The sequence below is a fragment of the Saccostrea echinata genome, unplaced genomic scaffold, assembly GCF_033153115.1.
Source record: "Saccostrea echinata isolate AGI-Se365-2 ecotype Australia unplaced genomic scaffold, CSIRO_AGI_Sech_v1 ptg000003l, whole genome shotgun sequence".
NCBI lineage: Eukaryota > Metazoa > Mollusca > Bivalvia > Ostreida > Ostreidae > Saccostrea > Saccostrea echinata.
The window spans coordinates 10,257,495-10,278,165 of NW_026889752.1; the positions used below are offsets into that span (position 1 = coordinate 10,257,495).

Below are 20,671 nucleotides of genomic sequence, written 5' to 3' on the forward strand. Positions count from 1 at the left end.
TGTAAATGCAACGCGCCGGCCATATTGCCAGATATTAATTCTCACCTGCCGGATATAGAAATGTAGCCGGCAGTCACGTGTTGCGTTTAAACCAATAAGGATGCGACATTTCAGTCCGAGGGAAAATAATAAGATTTAATAGCAATTGATAAATATTCTAGTTGAATATTACAATAGCAATTAAATCGCGAAAATCTTTAAATCAATCATTACTTCTAACCATTCCTCATATCAAAAATGTGCTCTTTACACAACTGCTGCAATGACTTCCATTTCACATAAGACAATATAACAGTTGCTATTTGTTGATTTCAGTTGCAGTTGGACATAACGCCCAAGTAGGCAGTCTTTGCAGACGATAGTTTCATTTCTTGCTTGTAATCCTTCTCCACATGACGTCATGTCGTTCCAAGTTGTCGTTGCTCCAACTCGGACCTCATATGTCTGACATGGTTCATCCCAAAACCAACCTATAGTTAAAGTTTGATCCGGCATTGAAATAATAAAGTATCGTTCTTGCATTTTGCAGAAATGGATAGTTACCGCAGTTCACAAAACTTTTAATGGAATTTGAGTATTAAAAATAAATTGCAAGACATAAATCCAGTAAAATCAATTATAATACAAAGTGTATACAAAACAGATTATACGGTTTCATCCGAAGAACCGGTCTCTACATCCCCCAGTGGGTTGATATCTCTAATTAGTTAGAACTAAAACTCAAGACATGATTATTGCTAAGAAAATGATTTTTTCCACTTTTAAATTTCTTTTCGCCTCTTCAGAAAAAAAATTGTTGGACATTTTTATAGTTCCGGAATTTGACGATCGCCAGATCAATTTGAAATGGTCGCCAAGACTTATAAAGGCGACTTATAAAGAATTTTAAGGCGCCAATCTAAGATTTTAGGCACCATGGCGACAAAATTAGTCACCAATTAGTGCCCTGTATAGGTTGATTAAATCTAATGTTCCTGAAGAAAAACCAACTAAACGTCACTTTTCGGTCATCTGTCACACCCTATCATACTCTGTATCTACTTAAAAAAATACAATGCAAAACTTTTTAGCTGCGCATGCGTATTGTTTGTCGCAAATCTGAAAAAGGCACGTTTGCTGGCCTTCTAACATATTTTGTTCTCAAGACTCGAATTATTTTTTTAAGGATAAAACCTGTAAACCTATATTTTTCTTTCCAAATTAAAATCAAAAATGAAAAGAATATGGGATTTGTTTAAATGTGCAGTATATGTTTACGCTGGACACAGATGTACATGACAGACAGTTGTGATATCTAAATGTAATCGCGTAACTTTACAGTTTCAAGAAAACTGATTTTTCAATCGGATAACTATAAGATGTATATATATAATCTTTAATCATGACCTTCCAACACGTTACAACTGTACATTTAAGCATAAAATTTGAGGCGTGTATAGTGCTAGTAAAAGGAGAATATAAATAGGAAGAAAATAACTCCATAAAACACATTCTGAAGTACAACAAATGAACAGCAAAATAATGTAATTCTCAATTACTTTTACTTCATAATATTTACTCTATCTGTTTCAAATCATGTGTGTCAAAATATTAGTTCTTTTGTACATGTAACATACCTTTGAAAACAAGAACATGATCTATTTGATAAGTATAGCCCAGATCTATTCTCATCCATGGATTACTCTCTGGCTTTGTCGCAGCACAGAATGGATTTATTGCTCTTTGGTCGCCATCAGTTAGTCTCATGGGACTGTATTTCTCATGGTCATCGCCAAAAACAGAACTGGAGGCAACAGACTTGTTTTGTGCGAAGTTTCCATAAGCTGAACGGATACCTTTACAAGAGGAAATTGGTAAAACCTATATATAAACTAGATTAATGATTTGGCTGTTTGAGTGAGTTTAACCGTATTTCCCGCCATTTCATATAATTTGCGTGCCTTATAAAATATTGTTTTTCTCAGGTTACTCTCGATCTCTCGAAGTTCAAGGGACCGTAAGAAAAATTCGAGAGATCGGGGGGTTCGAGAGATAGAAAGTGAATAAAATCCGGAATTTTCAGTTCCGATCATTATTTTTCTACTATTGTACTTACCGGAAGTATATGTTGATAATGTCATTGCACGTTTTCATTCGTATTTTACAGGTAATTTACTTGATTTCAACAATAATGAACGTATTTTGAATAAATAAAATGATTTTTTTTTTAAGTTTCAATATTCATTTGTTCTCATTTCATGATTACATGAAACCTGAAAAGCAATTGTCGATTTGGCTATCCCCCGGGCTTGATCGATCCTTCACCAGATTGCGCGTCATTGGTAATCAATTCTTGAGATAGGATTTTCTTGTCCAGTGTTTGCCAAAATTTGGATTGCGTAGTCTCTAATAATATTAAAGTTCGTAATCTATGAAAAAGTATTGACACGTTCCCTTAATTATTTTCTCAAAATTATCGCCTCATCTAGTCAAAAATTAAATGAGTTGTGAAGCGATTTGTTTGTAATTTACCAATTAACCAATAACTGTAACTATATCAACACTCGGACGACTCACAGGTGTAGTATCATCTATGTAAACACCCAATTAACAAGTCCGTCCCAGCCCCAGGCGTTCACTATTATCCAGATAAGTCCAAGCTGCATTAATTTTACGCTTGATTGGCGTGTATATATACGCAATCAAAACTTCGAGAGATAGAGAGTAAAAAACAATGAAATATGTGTAACGGGACCCAGGTCTTGGTTAGAGATAGAGAATTTCGAGAAATCGGGAGTTCGAGAGAGATCAGGAGTAATATAAATTTGCTTAGTTATATAGAAAAAAAAAACGGGACCGGAGGTTCACTTCGAGAGAATGAGAACTTCGAGAGATCGGAGTTCGAGCCATCGAAAGTCACCTGTATATAAAAACCATAGAAAAAATATGTAAAAATAAGTAGGATATAAACCTTAATTTATAATTGTTTTCAAATTAACATTTATCGGTTATCGTAAGCAATTCTTCGGTAATTTTCTTTTAGTAATTGGCTCAATTTCAGAATTTCAACTCAATCTGTTTTACACAGCAGTCGATTTAATACAATGTTTGATTCAAATCTATTATAAGAGTGAAATTATGTAACTTCCATAAATCTGGATTTGAGCCGTTTCCGAAAATTTATATCGAGTATCATAGCAAATCATGTATATAGTTTCAACACTACAGAATTTCAAGATTTAGATTTTTCACCTTCCTGCAAACAGAAACTTTGTCCTGATCGTGTTGTTACATGTTCACAATTGATTTCATTGCACTTTCCTGGTAAAGATGTGGATTTCTGCAATAAGCGAAATATATTGGAAGGATTTTTTTTTTTTGGACTATTTTTTCTATTCAAGAAAATATATTTAACCAAAAGGAGTCGAACATTTTAAAGTCCAGTTTCAAAGAAAATAATGGCAAATACATACTGATGTATACAAAAATGATTTGTGTTGAATTGTCTGTAAACAAGTGTAAAAATTAAAGGTTTTATATAGTGTTTTCAAATTCTACTTTCCCACATTTCCATTCTTACATACTATCTTATGTTAACTTCAGTGTTACAAATTTAATGACGCATATTTGTGAGTCACAAAAATTTGGATGCACATCTCTGTGAATGATATAAGATTGGATTCGATTTAATTATATAATTTTTATCCAAAGTTTTTTTTTTTTTTTTTTTTTTTTTTTTTTTTTTTTTGTCTATTCAGGAGTATTTGTTGAGAGGAGAAAAAGACACCAAAGGTTGATGAAGATCTCAGGTCCCAAAAAAAACTGAATATTCATCTTATCACACGATCAATTTAATTTTTGTGAGACAGGATTTTTTGGACAGGATTTCTTGTGATACAGGATTTTTTGATATTTTCACTCGTGTTTCATACTCGTGAAAATATCAAAAATCCTGTCCCTCTCGTGAAGTAAACATCATTTAATTTCTACAAAATAATTGATTCTGATTGGATAAAAATTCTTTTGATAACTGCATCAATAGAATTTGGAGTTCGCTTGCACTTAGCAGCCGGAACTACTTTGGCTGTCTTTACATGTATATTTCCCGCTTCCGGCAGTACATAAAGGCACAATTAAATACTTGTTCTCTAATAGATATTTTCCTGAATTTCGAAAATTGTCCGTTACGTTCCTGACTTATTTACTACTTTCGTTTCTTTTTGAATTATCCCCCTTTGCTAAACAAATCAGATCGTCTGCATGACAACAATACAGTAATGGGAAAGAAGGAAAGAAATCAGCATACCTATGTTAAATGTTTGACTTTGATATAACTGGTATGAACAATAGAACTGTGAAGAAATGTTTTTATGCTACCAATGCCGTTAATATGTTAATTCTTAGGAATCGAATGATCTAGAAAAACGACACTGCATGAATGAGGACGGAGTTCTTTCAATGTTAAACAGTAGGCAACAGACTCTTACAGATTTTACAGCATGGACAGGTTGTGATACATATTTATATGTTTGAAATTCAGATGAAGAGATGCGCAAATGAAATCCAAAATTTCTGTGACCTATAGAAAGAGTTGTTAGGATATCTGCGAATTTACGAACCTAGATAGCTTACCGGGGAAAATATACCCATTGGGATATAGCAAAAAATTAATAACACAACAGGTAAGTTTTCTGTGTTAAAACAAACCTGTTAATTATTGTTAGAAAAGGTTGGTAGTGACACGACAATATTTGAGAACGTTGTTTCTTCGTTAGGCCTATAGCCATTTTGAATTTCAGCAACATTGTTGTGATATATTCCTACGCACTGTTTTTGATGCGTAAATTTTATAGTAAACTGAGGGAAAGTTTCATTTTATTATTTTAAAATCATAATTAAATGATAAGAAATGAAAGTAATATTTTTTTCTTTGACCGACGTATCAAAGAACAAATTTGGACAGAAAACGTTTTCATCAATGCGCTACGCGCATTGATGACGTTTTCCGTCCAGATTTTTCCTTTGATACGTCGGTCAATGAAAAAAATATTACATTCATTTCTTAATTCATATCCAACTACAAAACATTGAATATCCTTTATATATTCTTTGTTTTATTTTTTTCTTAAACGATCAGTCCTTTCTGACATATTTTATTTTATCAAAAAAACTCTGCAATATGACTACTCCACTGAACATTGTAGACATATCATTGTAGTGTTTTTATTCACTTTCAAATAACTAGCTAGGTACCGGTCACGGTAGCCTAGTGGTAGGGCGCTCGCTTCGTGATCGGGAGGCCCGGGTTCATTTCTCGTTGGCCACGCAGCGTCAAACCTAAGACGTAAAAATAGGTAGTGACTGTTCTTTCGCCAAGTACCCGGCACTAGAACTGAAAGTTACGGGTCTTTCGGATGAGACTTTAAAAACCGAGGTCCCTTGTCACGGTAGGCGTTGGCACGTTAAAGAACCCTCACTGCTCAATGGCCCTGAGTGCCGAGTATAGATCTAAGTTTGAAGCCCTTCACCAGCATACGGTGACGTCCCTATATGAGTGAAAAATTCTCGAATGGGACGTTAAACAATATACAATCAATTAAATAATTAGGTCATTGACCTACTTTTCATGCTTGTAGTTTCTGAGTATTTCTCTGGAAAAACCTCATTTTTTTTTACTTTATGACCAATATTTTCTTTATTAACAAAATATAACAAGAAAACTCTGAGTAATGAAAATTCAAATATGATAGAAATGGAAAAGTGTTGTTAAATATATATAAACAATTAGAATATGAACGATAAACATTTTATTCCATTCCGAGTTTCCTCCGTCAATTTTCTTAATGACAGGACCTCTAAACTATTTAAAGGCCCAATTTATTCATATTTCCCTGATTCTGAAAGTATTAAATCAGGTCAAGGATCAAATTATTGAGAATTGTTATCTGAAATGGTTTTCTGTCTCTACTTTTGATATTCTTCTTTCCATGCCATTCAATTATTTGAAATAATACATGAACTTCATATATAATACTTCAAATATTCTTTGTAAAATTATGTTACAATCCATGCAGAATCTTCTTTAAAATATTGCAAGAAAAAAGTTGTGTTTTTTTTAAGTAAATGAAAAATTAAAATTTTATATAATGATAATCCTGACCCACTCGTGAAATAATTTCTATATCCAACTACAAAACACTTCATATCCTCTATATATACAACGACAAATAATTCTCTAATATTCAGACAATTCGAGTTAATAAGAAGAAAGTGGCAACAGGTATCAGAGAAATTATTTTCCTCTCTTATCCATCTAGCTGACAATGATATATTACTAACTAAACTTCATTACACTTTAAGAATTTATTTAAAAGAGACAGTTGTTATGGGTTTAAAAAATTTATCAAAATTGTAACAATATCTTCCCTGTCTCTCATTCAATACTGAATTCTTACCTTTTCAGTTTTTAGTGATGTGTTCGTCTTATTGATAATAATGTGTTCAAATCCAGATTCTTCCAATAAAAACAGGGAATTGACTTCGCTTGAAAACTGAATAAGTTCACATTTCAGGTGTGCTCTTTCAAAATTAATTGAAAGACAAGATGGATAATTAAGGCATTTCTTTATGCACATTTTTCTTCCCATTGTACTGAATGTCTTAAAGGTGAATTTAAACCTCATGTTATTTTTCATGGACGTTTGCATGCCTGACATCTCACATTGTGAAGTAACACATATTTGAAACAATTGACTCCATAAAAAGGTAAATCGAAAAATAGTAAGAATCTTCGTCATTGTCTTTTTTTCCCAAAATACAATTGTTATTTAATTCTGTAAAAAGGTTCTGGCTTAAAATTCACAAGCTGTGATATCACTACGGCCACGTATAAGTTTGTGTTATTACACTATTTCACTGCTCTACTTATATAATTATGAATTCATCTTTCTCTTCGGAACCCCAAACTCCATGTACATAGAATTTGAATGATTAATTGAGTAAAAATACCAGGAAATGCTTTTGTGCAGGTTTCCACATCATTTCAACAATAACACTGTTTTCAAAACCATGGTGAATACCAAACACAAAATATACACAGTAAAAGAAACGACCAATCATACTGATCTTAATTTGAACCTATTTACAACCCAATGCAAAAGATGAACAATGCTTAAACTTTTGTATCAAGTTTACTGAATTACATAATTTTTACTTCATTGAAGGAACGTAACACGATAAAAACAAGCCATTCATTCTTTAATTATTAATGTTAATGCTTTATCTATACGACATTCTGCGTAGAAGTGAAATATACCATGTATTTAATTGTTTTGTTCTTATATGGAATACTGCAATTTGACTACAGTTTCAATTGTTCAACGATTTTCATTATCTCGGGGGGGGGGGGGGTCTGTGCATTACGATGAAATATTTCTTAAAGTTTTTCTCAACTCAGATTACACTTTTAATTAAATATTGGAGTACCCCTGTTGAGCATAGAAAATCTGAATTGCCCATCAGCTGCGAAGCATGACCAAAGTGCTTTGTGAGTTCAAAGAGCATTATTGTTGATGATAATTTTTCTGCAAATCATATAAAATGTGCATACGATGCAGATTTAATAAAGTACAATATATATAGCTAAGAACTACATGTACTTTTAAAGAAAAACATTAATATTATTTAAATGATTCTGCTTCCCATTAAAGATATTTCGAAAAGTTGAATTCCAGTTAAGGGGTTTATTCTGCTCTTCGAATAGTGAACATACTAGTATATGTCTTTTACTTTAAATTAAATTCTAAAAACCTTCTTAAGAAAAAAAACATCTGTTAATGCAAGTTAAAAATACGTCATGAAATAATACTTTGCTTCAAGTGAATATTTTCTCCTTTATTTCTCATGAAAACCTAATGTTGTTTTCCAATCAATGAACACATTCAGCTTTTTAGTAAGATAGGTCATTGAAAGCCGTATGTATGCATAGCGGGGGGGCTCGGGGACGCCTCCTCCCCAATAATTTTGCCGATATACATTTGTATATAAAACACAATCCAAATCAAAAAGAGAAAATCAAAATTCCCTTTTTTTACCCAGTTTTTACAATCTGAAGTCATTTTCGTCTGAAAATTCTTATATGTGTTCACTTTATGGTGATTTTTTTTGGTTTTTGAGGAACGTTCCTCTCTATACATTTCAAATTATTTGTTACAATAAGACATTTGAGGAACGTTCCTCTCTCTTATAAACTCGTATTTTTAAATACCTCATGAATCTTACCACATCAGGCAGAGAGATGAACTTTCCTCTCTCTTATAAACTTGTTCTTTAAATACCTCATGAATCTTAACACCTCGGGCATTTGAAGAACGTTCCTCTCTGAAATTTACCTATATTTTTAAACATCTTATAGACATTCACGTACGAGGAACGTTCCTCTCTCAGATTTCTATCTGTTGATACCTTATTCATAAAGTTTATTACAGCAGGCATTTGAGGAACGTTCCTCTCACAAATGGTTGCATTGCTGTTGAGTACTATATCTTGTGAAGCTTAAGACTTGCATTTGAGGAACGTTAACGTTCCTCTCTCAAATTCACATATCTGTAGACAACTCATGCATGATCAAACATCAGACATTTGCGGAACGTTCCTCTCTCAAGTTTGCCTATATCTTTAAATATCTTACACTGCATGTTTACGTATGACACATTGGAGGAACGTTCCTTTCTATGCATGCATAAAGCATTGAAGGAACGTTCCTCTTTAGCACATGAAATGAGTACATATTTGTAGAAACTTTGTTTGTTTTTTATCCGCAAACACTATAAAAAATATGTATATGAAAAGTCATTTTGACATTTTAAAAAAGTATATTTTAATAAAGCTATGTTAAAGCATTATATCAATCATGCACAAAGAAATATTTGACTTAAGTACAAGTATGTGCAATGTACAGTATACATGTATCAACACGAATTCAAGGGACTTGGATGACATATGATGCATTTGAGATTAGTTCTAGGAAAATTAATTGCAGAACAAATGAAAGGGCTTCCATATTTAATATATCAAAACTCCAAAATCCCCAAAATAATCTTCCTCTCTGAATAATTGTTCTGTCATTGCACACATTTTCAAGAACATTTAAAATTCAACATGATGTTAAAACTTATTACAAGAATTCCAATGTTTTGTTGTACTTGATTTTATTGTATGTTTAAATTATTCAATGTTGTAACAAAAACTCTTGCCTAGTACATACTAGTATATTAGGAAGTATAAAGTGCCATAGTTACAAAATACAATTCAGGAACTTCAAAATTTTCATTACTACTTCTAGAAAGCATTTCAAACAATATGCTACCCTTTCACTGAATGGCATTCACATTACTTTCTACAATGTCTACCTGGGTTAACACCCATGTTTTTTTAATTTTAAACCAGGAAACTAAACCATATCATTGAGGATCTCCATGGTTCTTTCTCAGTTACATCTTCCTTTATACCGGAAATAGGTAGAAAACCTGTATCCAATTCCTTGGTCTCCAAAGGTTCATAACTGCTTTTTTCATCAACAAATTCTTTAGTGTCATCATCTGTTGGAAAAATGTCACATTCAGTATCACATTTTAAAATTTAAATAAAGTAATAAATTAAGGGCCCTCCAGATTTTCAAAATTGTGATTTAAAGATAAAGTAGCAGAGATAGAATATTAGAAAATATTTGTATAGTGGTAATAAGATTACGTATGATGTCTCATCTAAAATGAGATTTAAAAAACCAGTGAAAAATGGAGAACTTGGATTAAAATTTTGAAATTTTATTTGCTATGAATTATGAAAATACATGTATAATCTTGAAAAACAAAAGGTAATGTTTTAAGAGAAGTGTTTTTTTTTTTGTGAGGTCTTAATTGAAACCCATACTCCTCACATAAATTATCTTTATTCATCCTTTCTTTGAAATAGATATTGTATCTTAGACATCACATTAGAATCTCTTTCACAAGTTTTAATTTGTTATCTGTTATATATGATTATAAGGTCATAATTTGGAAAAGTTTCATTTATCCTTTTCCAAAGAAAAAGTGCAGCTGTCAAATTTTATTTCATGAGTTTTAAATATGTATTCTCCTTTATCTACAAGAACCTACTTTAATTCTGATTCTCATTTTTACTTTGCATTAGTAACCTTTCAGATAAACTTCAAAGACTGAAATTTGTGTCCTAATAAAAATGAAGTATTGACTCTATCATGTTTATAGTGATCTGTCTATTAACACCCTCCCCCCTCTCCAGACCATTCTTTATACAACTGACTTTGACATATTGCTCGTGCCCTGTTCACAGATTACTTGATATCAATCACTGCCAATCATATATGCTAGTGAAACATTATGAGATTTGCCTTAAACCAGCTCTTGCAACTATATCCCCTATCTATCCCCTGAGACTGCAGGGGACAGGCTTCATGGACAGTGAAGACCAGTGCTGATGATATGATGATATCTGATTACTTGCTGAGAGTTCATATCAGTCAGGGTCTAATAATAGATACAGATATGCAGTTAGAAGATCGAAGCAATTAATTAAGAGAATTTAACATTCTGTAATTGAACTGATTAGACAATTTCAATTTCAACTCCTTAGAAATTAGGATAATGTCAATATATTTAAAAAGACAAAAGGGATGTAGGTAATGTAGCTTACAATTGCAAGTCATTAGGGCAGAATTTAATTGTTTTTAACTAACTAAGAGGTTTTTTTTGTTTTTGTTTTTTTTTTTTTTGAAAATTATTTTTCCACTTAAATTCTTAATCAGAAACTATATTTCCACACTACTGTTTTAATTGTCAAAGCAATCATAGTATACTATATTGTATCACTAGTAAAAACTTATTTTAAAAAATAACCTACTAGGCACAGATAATATATATTAAGGCCAATAGGTGGCAGTTATCCTAAAACACGAAATCAAATTGCCAACTGGTGACAAAAATTAAAGCACTGCAGCTATTCTTAGCTATGCTTAGCACTTTAAAAAATTGAAGTATTTCTAGAAAGCAAACCAAACAGCATTCTGTGGTCAATGTATAGAAGTATAATTTTTATATTCCCAGTCCCTTAGGTTAATAATGCTCTTATTGGTCAAACATTACACACTTCAGAGCAATCTTTAAAAATAAAATAGATATAAAATTTATAGATAGCATAAGAATACTTATCATTTGGCCTCAAAAAAGTGTTTTACATTTTACATTATCTTAACCTTGTAAGTGTGGTAGATGTAAATGTTAATGACTACAATGATCTAATTAGGTAATAAGGTCTTGACCACAAATCAGGTTGGCTGGATTGGGAGAGGGTATCAAGTTTTGACATTTATTGCTGAGTTTCAGAACAGGATAAATATCGGAATAAATTGACAATGTTCACTGCCAGTTATTATAAGTCAGCAAGTTGGGCAGTTCCAATACTGAGTGCAGAATTTTATGTTCAATGAATAGTTTCTAAGTCACGTCCTTTATGTAAACTGTTACATGGTAATACGAAATTGAACTTTGTAAGAAACTTTGGACATCATTTTTGTGTTGTCTGTAGAGCAGAGCGGCACTTAGGGATCTCTTTACCCAGCGTCTGTCTGCCTGTCCATCCGTCCGTCCGTCTGTCACACCTTATATCTCGTGAACTGTAAAAGGTATGGATTTCATATTTTGCACATGTATAGCTCTGCACGACGGCTTTTGTATTTTACAATAGTTACCGACCTCCTGACCCTTGAACTTGACCTTTGACCTACTTTTTAAAATAGTTCACAGTGCCGATATTCAACTTATTTTTGACATTTAAGAGCTGAGTCTAGGCTATTTAGCATAAGCACTGTTTGTAATAAAATATTTTGAAAAAAATACCAGCGTAACAGTCCACTTGACCTTGACCTTTGACTTTCTTTGCAAGAAAAAAAATCCATATTTCCTCTGGAACACTTTAAAAAATATGTATTGATTTAGAAGATTCTATAAAATTAACATTTAAAGAATATTTTGCACTGAGTAATAAAATCATTCTGTTTTATTAACTGGATATCGATCTAGCCCCCCCCCCTCCCCTCCCCCACCTATTTCCCCTTTTCCAAATTGCTAGATCCGAATCTGTCTCTGTGATTTATTGGTAAGTTTGCAGAAACAAGCAAAATCAGAATTTCACAGATGCACTGTATCTAGGATTGCAGAGTGGGTCATTTGGGATTGATAATCTAGTGATCAGCTACAGCAAGATTAACAGCCCATGTCATCTGTAAAATTACAGGTCAATTTATATATAGCCTCTGTCTTATCAGCTTTCATTATGGAGAAATAATATAGGAAGGTTTTCTTTAACTCTTTTAAATCATCAAGAAATCTCTTTATGGCTTGACAAGTGCTATAAGAATAAATTAAGATATTTAATCAATGGTCATAAGAACCTTTGTACGCATATCAAGCATGTGATGTAAGCATGAGCCTCTTCAATTATTTTTTTACTCCGTTTTTACATAATGAATAAATAAATACAAAATCGTGGTTAAGCATCGAATGATGTGAGTATCGATTAGTGAAACTGTTACTCAGAATTGAGTATTTAATTAGAAACAACACTATTATGATTTTTATCAGGTACTGGTAACACGTATTTAATTATTTTAAATTTTTCAATTGTGATTTTTTAGCATTTATGATGTTTCTCAAACATATAATATACTTAGTTGAGAATTATGATGTTGTTAGTGTGAGTGATGAAAACAATTATTTTACACAATTTTGTGAAGTATCCCTTATGTATGCTACCTGCAGCAGACTTTTTTCAAAGAGTACATTATTAAAGATTTAATTGGATTTGTCTTTTTTCCAAAACATTTCAAGTTAACAATTAGCAAAACTATCAAGAACAATTTTCCATATGGTTGAGTATGATCTTTGACAAGGTCACTGTTGCTGGTAATTAAAGAACAACACTTGATTCCAATCTAAGATAAGCTTAATTAAATACAAAATAGCAGAGTTATATGTAATGATATCTTTGGAAAGTATAAACAATTGACCAGTGAACACTACGTGAAGCCAAGCCGTGAAGCCGTTTAGTATTGGGGATAAATAAACAAACTACAGGGCTCTGTTTAGTTTAAACACATTACTTCTGTGACATTATTCCCCTGAGCCTGGGTGAATTGGCATGCTCTGCTCTCTAACGTCATTGAAATTAACAGTGCTGAGCACCTAGTGAAGCACAGATGACATATGGATTGAACTGGGTGAATCAAAGCTTTAGCATTTTCTTTATCAAATCAATGTTTGATAAAAGAAAGCAAATACAGCTTTACATTAAAAATACTGGGTCTTTCCAAATAATTCAAAATGCAAGGGAAAAAACTTGAAATATCTTTTGGAAATAATGTACCTCTTCAATACATGTACATGTCAAGTCATTCCATTCTACAAAAATATTATATGAAAAAAAAACTCTACTATGTATATTATAAATATTATTAAAATGTTATATAGGAGTTCAGTTTTTTTAATGGGAGGTGGGCAAATTTTTTAAGGAGAAAAATATCAATAAGAATTATTATCAATTTTGCTTCTGGGAAACAAATGTCAAAAGTGGTGTCCCAACACAAAAAACTCCTACTAATTTACATGGGTTAGGTATTTTGACTGCATGACATTATCATGAACAACATGAACAAGGAATGTTATTTCCCAAAAACTTTTATTGTTTAGGCATCAGTTTTCTTATTAAAAATATTTGTGTGTGTGATGTCTTTTTTATGTGTATGTGTTTTTAGGGCTGTATCAATATATCGAATAATCAATACGTATCTGAATATTTAAGAATATATCGTATCGAAAAAAGAACTTCCAATACGTATCGGACAGGCAGATTTTCTTTTAATTCTGTGAAAAAGTTGGGAATTTCAATCATCAAAGGTTATATTTTTCACTGTTTTGAATTAAAATTGACCAATAATGATATAATCATTAAGGAGATAGCACATCTTAGATAAATATATTACAAAATACATAGACAACATTATTTAACATGTTTTTTTTTTTCACATTCATTAAAAGTTTGAATTTGAAGTGTAATTTGTTATGACAGTGAGATAAGAACTTCGAAATGGGATATAAAACAATTAGTTTTTATAAAATTCATGCATTAAATGAATTATAAGACTTTTTTATAGACTTGTTAAAGAATCCAATATATTGGATATCGCATAATAAAATATCTATCAATTTTTTTTTTTTTTTTTTTTTTTTTTTTTTTTTTTTTTTTTTTTTTTGCTCAATACACAGCCCTAGTGTTTTTCTTAAATCATGGACATGGACCCCCCCCCCCTCCACCCCAACAAAATAAATAAATAAAATATAAAACAAGCAGTCTCATTGCTGCTATGCACAACATTTGAAAACATACACTGGATGTCATAGATTTTCTAATTTTCTCAATGATAATTATGACTACATACTTGATTTGTTTAGGATCCTTCTCTCAGTAATGAACTGCTGCTGCAACAGGTGTCATGACCGGATAGATTACACCGAAACCAAAGGCACATTAGTTTATTTATCAAAACAATAAATTTCTCATTCATAATTTACTGTTATTTAGAAGTGTCTAATCTAGCATTTCAATAGGCTATAATAACTTTGACAAAGTTATTAATTAAATCTTTTATTTCCATTTCTTATGCAAACAATACATGGTATATATAAAGATTTATTATACATTTAAATAAATATTTGCATATGTACCTTGATACATCCTTAATAGTGAGGGACTGCAACATCCTGTTTTTTATCCAGCAAAGTAGTTTTTCTTTTTCATGACTATACTCTAAGTTGACATCGAGAACATGGGTTTGCTATGTTTGAGAGATCCACATGCCCAAAGTCTGATAACACATCCACAATCATTTCAGTGTGGAGTGTCTTGATTGACATTTCTTCAAATAGTGGTACCGTGTTTCCATTCAGTAGGTCAATTGCACATGAAGAGCTTGCTTTAATTGACTAGCAGGAATAGTATTCATCAGAAGACAATGTACTGTAGTTTGATTGAATGGGGAATTAAGAAATGGAGAAATTGACAATGAGATACCTGTGTATTATACTGTGATACGGACAAATAATTATTCTTGTTCAAGCACTTGATGTATCCGATGAAGATTTCTATGAACAAACCGGGCCGGGATACATATCAGTAGAGACACATCTCTGTAATATTATTTAATTTTCAATTAAATGAGTGGATGTTCAACCGAATAGAATTGATTGGAAATCTGCATTTGAATCTCGGATGAAATAAACTAGAAAAGCTAAGGGTAAGGATACTTAGTTTCAATTTTTATCATTTCATATAAATATTAAATACAATTTTAAATATTTAAGAAAATTGTCATTGTTACATTTCTTTTTATTTTAATTTCTACGTGTATGTTTTATACGGCAGCTTTATATCAAATCGGTGGTAAATTTATGTGTTCAGGAGAATACAGTATAACTTTTTGATTTATTGATTGTCTCTTGGAGGAAAATGTCACTTGTATGAGAGGTCACCTGATGCTGGTGAAGGCTTCAAATTTAGACCTTTACTTATTCGCATGACACTCAGGGCAATTGAGCAGTGAAGGTTCTCTGGCGTGCAAACACCTCAAACATGGTGAGCCCGTTCGAGGTCTCATTTGAAAGACCTGCAACTTAAACTTCAAAGTACCGAACATTTTGTGAAGGAACAGTTTCTACGTATATTCCTTTTTATCATTTTTGCAACCAGGGCACGAACCCGAGATCACAGAAAGACTTATCGAGCTACATGACAGTACTTTACACACACTGTATTCTCTCCCAGTTCCCTTTACCATATGAAATTAAGGCTCATAAATCATGACTGCATTTTGCTTTACTTAAGTTTCAGGTTTGCATCTTTAAAATAATAAATGATATTTATATTTACAAGCAATATGTGCAAATCCAGGATTTTTTTTTTCAAGGGGGGGGGGGGGGGGGTCCACACCTTTACACAAGAATGTACATGTAGGCCTAAACATAGTTTTTTTTTCAGTGTTACCTTTCCTACAAGAAAATATCTATGAATTCATAAGTTAACGGGAATCTTTAGTGATAGATGGAAACAAATCATATGATTGACACATCACTCAAATAATGAAATACATTTAAAATATTTCTTTATACTTGATCCAGAAGAATTACCAATGGTGAACCATGAATGAACCATGTCATGCTGTACAGGAAATGCAAATTGATTATGAATCTTTGCACTCTGTTGCTTTAAAATTATTGTGGTTAAAATGCATAAAAACCACCACATTTACAAAAAGGGTTACAAATTCATCAATTCTCTACCTTCTCAAAAAGCATCACTTAAAGAATCCCATATACTTGAAGACACATTGACCAACATCTTTTTCTCAGTTTCCTACAAACTATAATTTTTTAAATAAATTTTAAGCAGACAATATTTTTCTTTGTCCAGAGAAGTTTCATCCTTGATGTTTGATCTTGTGATCTTAAAATCAACAGGAGTCATCTACTTCTTAAGGGGATGAAGGACACATGGTCACATGACTCTGTTTAACTACGTCATAGTCTCCGTTTATATAAGCGCAAAACGTGTAAAGCATCAGTTCTTGTATAATTTTTTGACAATTTTTTAACTTTAATTACCATCTTATATAAAAAAAAATAAAAAAAAGTTTTAACATTCTTGTAAACATTAACAAATAATGAAAAAGATTGATCCACTCCTCTGTTTCCCTAAACTGCGCGTCCAACAAGTCGGTGACGTCATACATGATTTGTTAGTGCAGCAAGATCATACTCGGTGAACAGAGGGGCGGTATTATTATGTAAAAACAGGTCATAATCAGTATATGATGAAATATTTTGAAAAACGGGGGACACAAAAATTATTTTTGATGGCTGATGACGGAAATCTGATGTAGGTATATCTTATTTCGCTTATTTAGCTTACGTGTGACGTCATAGTTGGTTTTTCCCGTACTCGAGAAATGTAACATGACACGTTTTTGTCATGCTTATGTCCTCTTCAACGATGTCCTGTGAAATAATGAGGTCAGCTTCATCATTCGAAACTTTTACAGTTAATCAATAATTTGAAGGATTTGCATTTCAACGTAAATTAAAAAATATTGAATGATAGAATTTTTTGTAAATTACGTTTTTTATTGTTTAAGTTGTCTTAAAAAGTGCGTTATTTTCCCTATCCAGATGCAGTGTGATAGACAAAACTTGCTTTTTCGAATTTTAAATCCTAGTTATACTCTGAAATATTTTAAAAGATACATGTCCACTTTGATATTTTTTATGTATGCTTAAAAAATCCCATTATGGACAGAGTAATGCGCCCGGAAACATGGAGAATTAAAACTCCACTTAGATACTGTAGGGCATAGTATTTGTCAATCAATATCTCCAAAATAAGGTAAGAAACCTAATGATTTAACTGCTTTAAGATATGTGGGACATACTCAATTAGAAATATACAAAATATGAAAAAAATTGAATGACAAGTATTTTTTCAGCTCAAGGTCCTTCTCCTCCTTAAGGGAATCCAGCGTACTTTCCTCAAATCCGCTGTTTTCATGTATAAAGAGTTAAAATTTAAAATGGGAAGAGGAACGTTTCTCAGATATGTTATGTGTTCAGGCTTATGAAGCCATTGTTTACAGATAGGAGAGGAACGTTCCTCTTATGAAGCCAGTGTGATCAAATAGGAGAGGAACGTTCCTCTTATGAAGCCAGTGTCAACAGATAGGAGAGGAACGTTCCTCTTACGAAGCCAGTGTCAACAAATAGGAGAGGAACATTCCTCTATGAAACCAGTGCCAACAAATAGGAGAGGAACGTTCCTCTATGAAACCAGTGCCAACAAATAGGAGAGGAACGTTCCTCTTATGAAGCCAGTGCCAACATTTAGGAGAGGAACGTTCCTCAGATTCATTGGGTTCAGATTCATGTATATATTGTTAATATTTTAAAATGGGAAGAGGAACGTTCCTCAAATGTTCAGTGTATTTAGATTGATCTTTGTTGCACCATTGATTGGAATTGGTAGAGGAACGTTCCTCAAATATAATCTGTATTAGGGTTCATGGATAAAGTATGTATTATCAATTGAAATTGATAGAGGAACGTTCCTCGTATAGCATTGTATATACAAACACATATTTATTATGAGCAATCTGAAATAAAAGAGGAACGTTCCTCAAATAGAATTTTTGTGCACAGAACTAAGGAGACAACGAGGAAGATTTCTGATGAAGAGAAACGTTCCTCTCTTAAATTGCACTTAAAGTGGCGAATTTCTCAAAAAGCTCCCTTGTAGAGGCTCACTTATTGACTTTTAGACCATTTTCGACTTCAGATTTGAAAAATCAGGTTTAAAAAAGGAATTTTGATTTTCTCTTTTTGATTTGGATTGTGTTATATATATATATATATATATATATATATATATATATATATATATATATATATATATATATATATATATATATATATATATATATATATATATATATATATATATATATATATATATATATATTTATTTATTTATTTATTTATATCGTTTTTGCCTGGAAATTGCATATCTTGACAAATATTTCAGTTAATAATATATAAGTTAATATCACTGACCCCAACTTTTTCTTTCATTATTTTAAACTACACGATACTCTCACCCTATCAGCACTAAAGTCATAAAAACTTGATACAAGAAAATGTTTTTTATTTCCGGTTTAGATTTTTTATACCCCAAATATGATAGTTTTTAAATGCAAAAATGTCACACAATAATTTATGCGCATTATTTTACAGGATCTTTTAGATAATAAATATTATTCAAACTATTTAACAATAAAATAAGATTATATATGGTTGTATTGCCACGATAACAAATGGTTAAATATGATAAAGGTTAAAGTAATTAACTTAAAAGTTACAATTTAAGAGCGAAAAGATCAAGTTAATTGTCCCGCTGCTCAGTAAGATGACACTGAACCTTAATTTCCTTTGCAATTTTGGGTCATGCTATATGAGTAGTTACCTAAAATATACTTCTTAAAAAAATCCTTGATATAACTAATGTCAGGAGTGACATACCTTAAGCAATGGGTTCTTCTGTCAGTGAAACGCACAGGTCAATAATAAAACATTGTACGAACGTAAACGAACGTACTTTATACGATTGTTTATAAAGACATAAATATAAACAATAAAATGCCTTTCTTTGGTTTATAATACAATATTGAAAGGTTATCATGTTTTCTGCAATAGTTGCATCCGTAAATGCCTATATTAATAAGCAAAGAAAACATTTTACTTTTATTTTTTAAATATACAAACAAAGAAAAGATATCTTTGCTTAATAAATGGGAAAGCCCCCATCCCTACGGCAGTAAAATTTCCATTTTTTTTTTTTTTTTTTTTTTTTTTTTTTTTTTTTTTTTTTGGTTAAAGTGGGTCATATTTTGTAACGTAAATAGTCTCGACCGTAATTTTTACTTTTCTGGATTCGAAAAGGGATATTTTATGAATATTCATAACTTTTAGTGTTGTCTTTGAGGAGTACTTGATGTTTCAAAATTAAATAACAATTTCTCTGCCACTGGTTGCCAGCTTGCTTGTGTACAAAATATGTTTTTTTCTTATAAACTTTGATGAAATGAAAACCTAGAAGTGTGTGTTATTGATCTTTAAATGACCTCCAAATCAGGTCAAATGTGGAATGATGTAATGAGACAAGTTTTAGGCCACTTTTCATACCCCGCGCTTGAAAAGCGGGCAGGGGGATAGTGATGAAGGTTTCCGTTCGTCTGTCTGTCTGTACGTTTGTCCCTCCGTCCGTTACCTTTGGATACCTATCTCTTATCCGCAAGTCCTCTTACACCACTGAATAAAATTTAATGAGACTTTCTCAGAATCCTTATTGCACATTATCATTGTGCACCTCTTATTTTACTTTTTGATTGGACTCATATTTTAGATTCCCCATAGCAAAATATGGGCACTGCCATTCTTTCTATAATATCAGGGGTACCCATTTCTTATCCAAAATTCCTCCTATACAACTGAATAAAATTTAATGATACTTTGAAAGAATCTTTACATGGTGTCATTGTGCACCTCCTACCTTATGTTTTGATTGGATAGATGTTTGGGCTTTCACATGGCAAAAAATGAATTTTGCCAATATAAACATATGGGAGAAGGGAGATATCATTTGTGAGCTCAGTGCTTACAGTATCTCTAGTTTATACTGATTTGTATATGGAATACTACGTTTACTCGATCAAGATAAAGTGCTCACGGCAGGTGTGACGGGTTATAATCTTCCATGGCACCTGATGTTTCCAAGATTCCGTGTTTAATTTGCTTTTGCCTTAATTGTTTCAGTAAGAGCTCAATTACTATAGTACTGTTCGTTATCTTTATGCATCATTCCTAAAAGAATCATACTTATTTTAAATATTAAGCATTATTGAAATATTTAAAAGTTCTTTTTCATTTTTTATTTTTTATTTTTTTTTTTTTTAAATTAATTAATTTATTTATTTATTTATTTATTTATTTATTTTTTTTTTTTTTTTTTTTTTTTTTTTTTG

The 20,671-nt window shown here is 31.7% G+C and overlaps 1 protein-coding gene across 1 annotated transcript; it reads right to left on the minus strand.

Moving 5' to 3' along the window:
- Positions 1-246: 246 nt before the first annotated feature.
- On the minus strand, positions 247-6,826 carry LOC133178452 (uncharacterized). Its single transcript, XM_061313149.1, has 4 exons — positions 6,435-6,826; positions 3,232-3,319; positions 1,617-1,835; positions 247-470 (listed from the first exon to the last, which is right to left on the minus strand). Exons 1-4 carry the CDS (start codon positions 6,774-6,776, stop codon positions 247-249), a joined length of 873 nt encoding a protein of 290 aa, XP_061169133.1. The 5' UTR covers positions 6,777-6,826.
- Between the last annotated feature and the right edge of the window lie 13,845 nt (positions 6,827-20,671).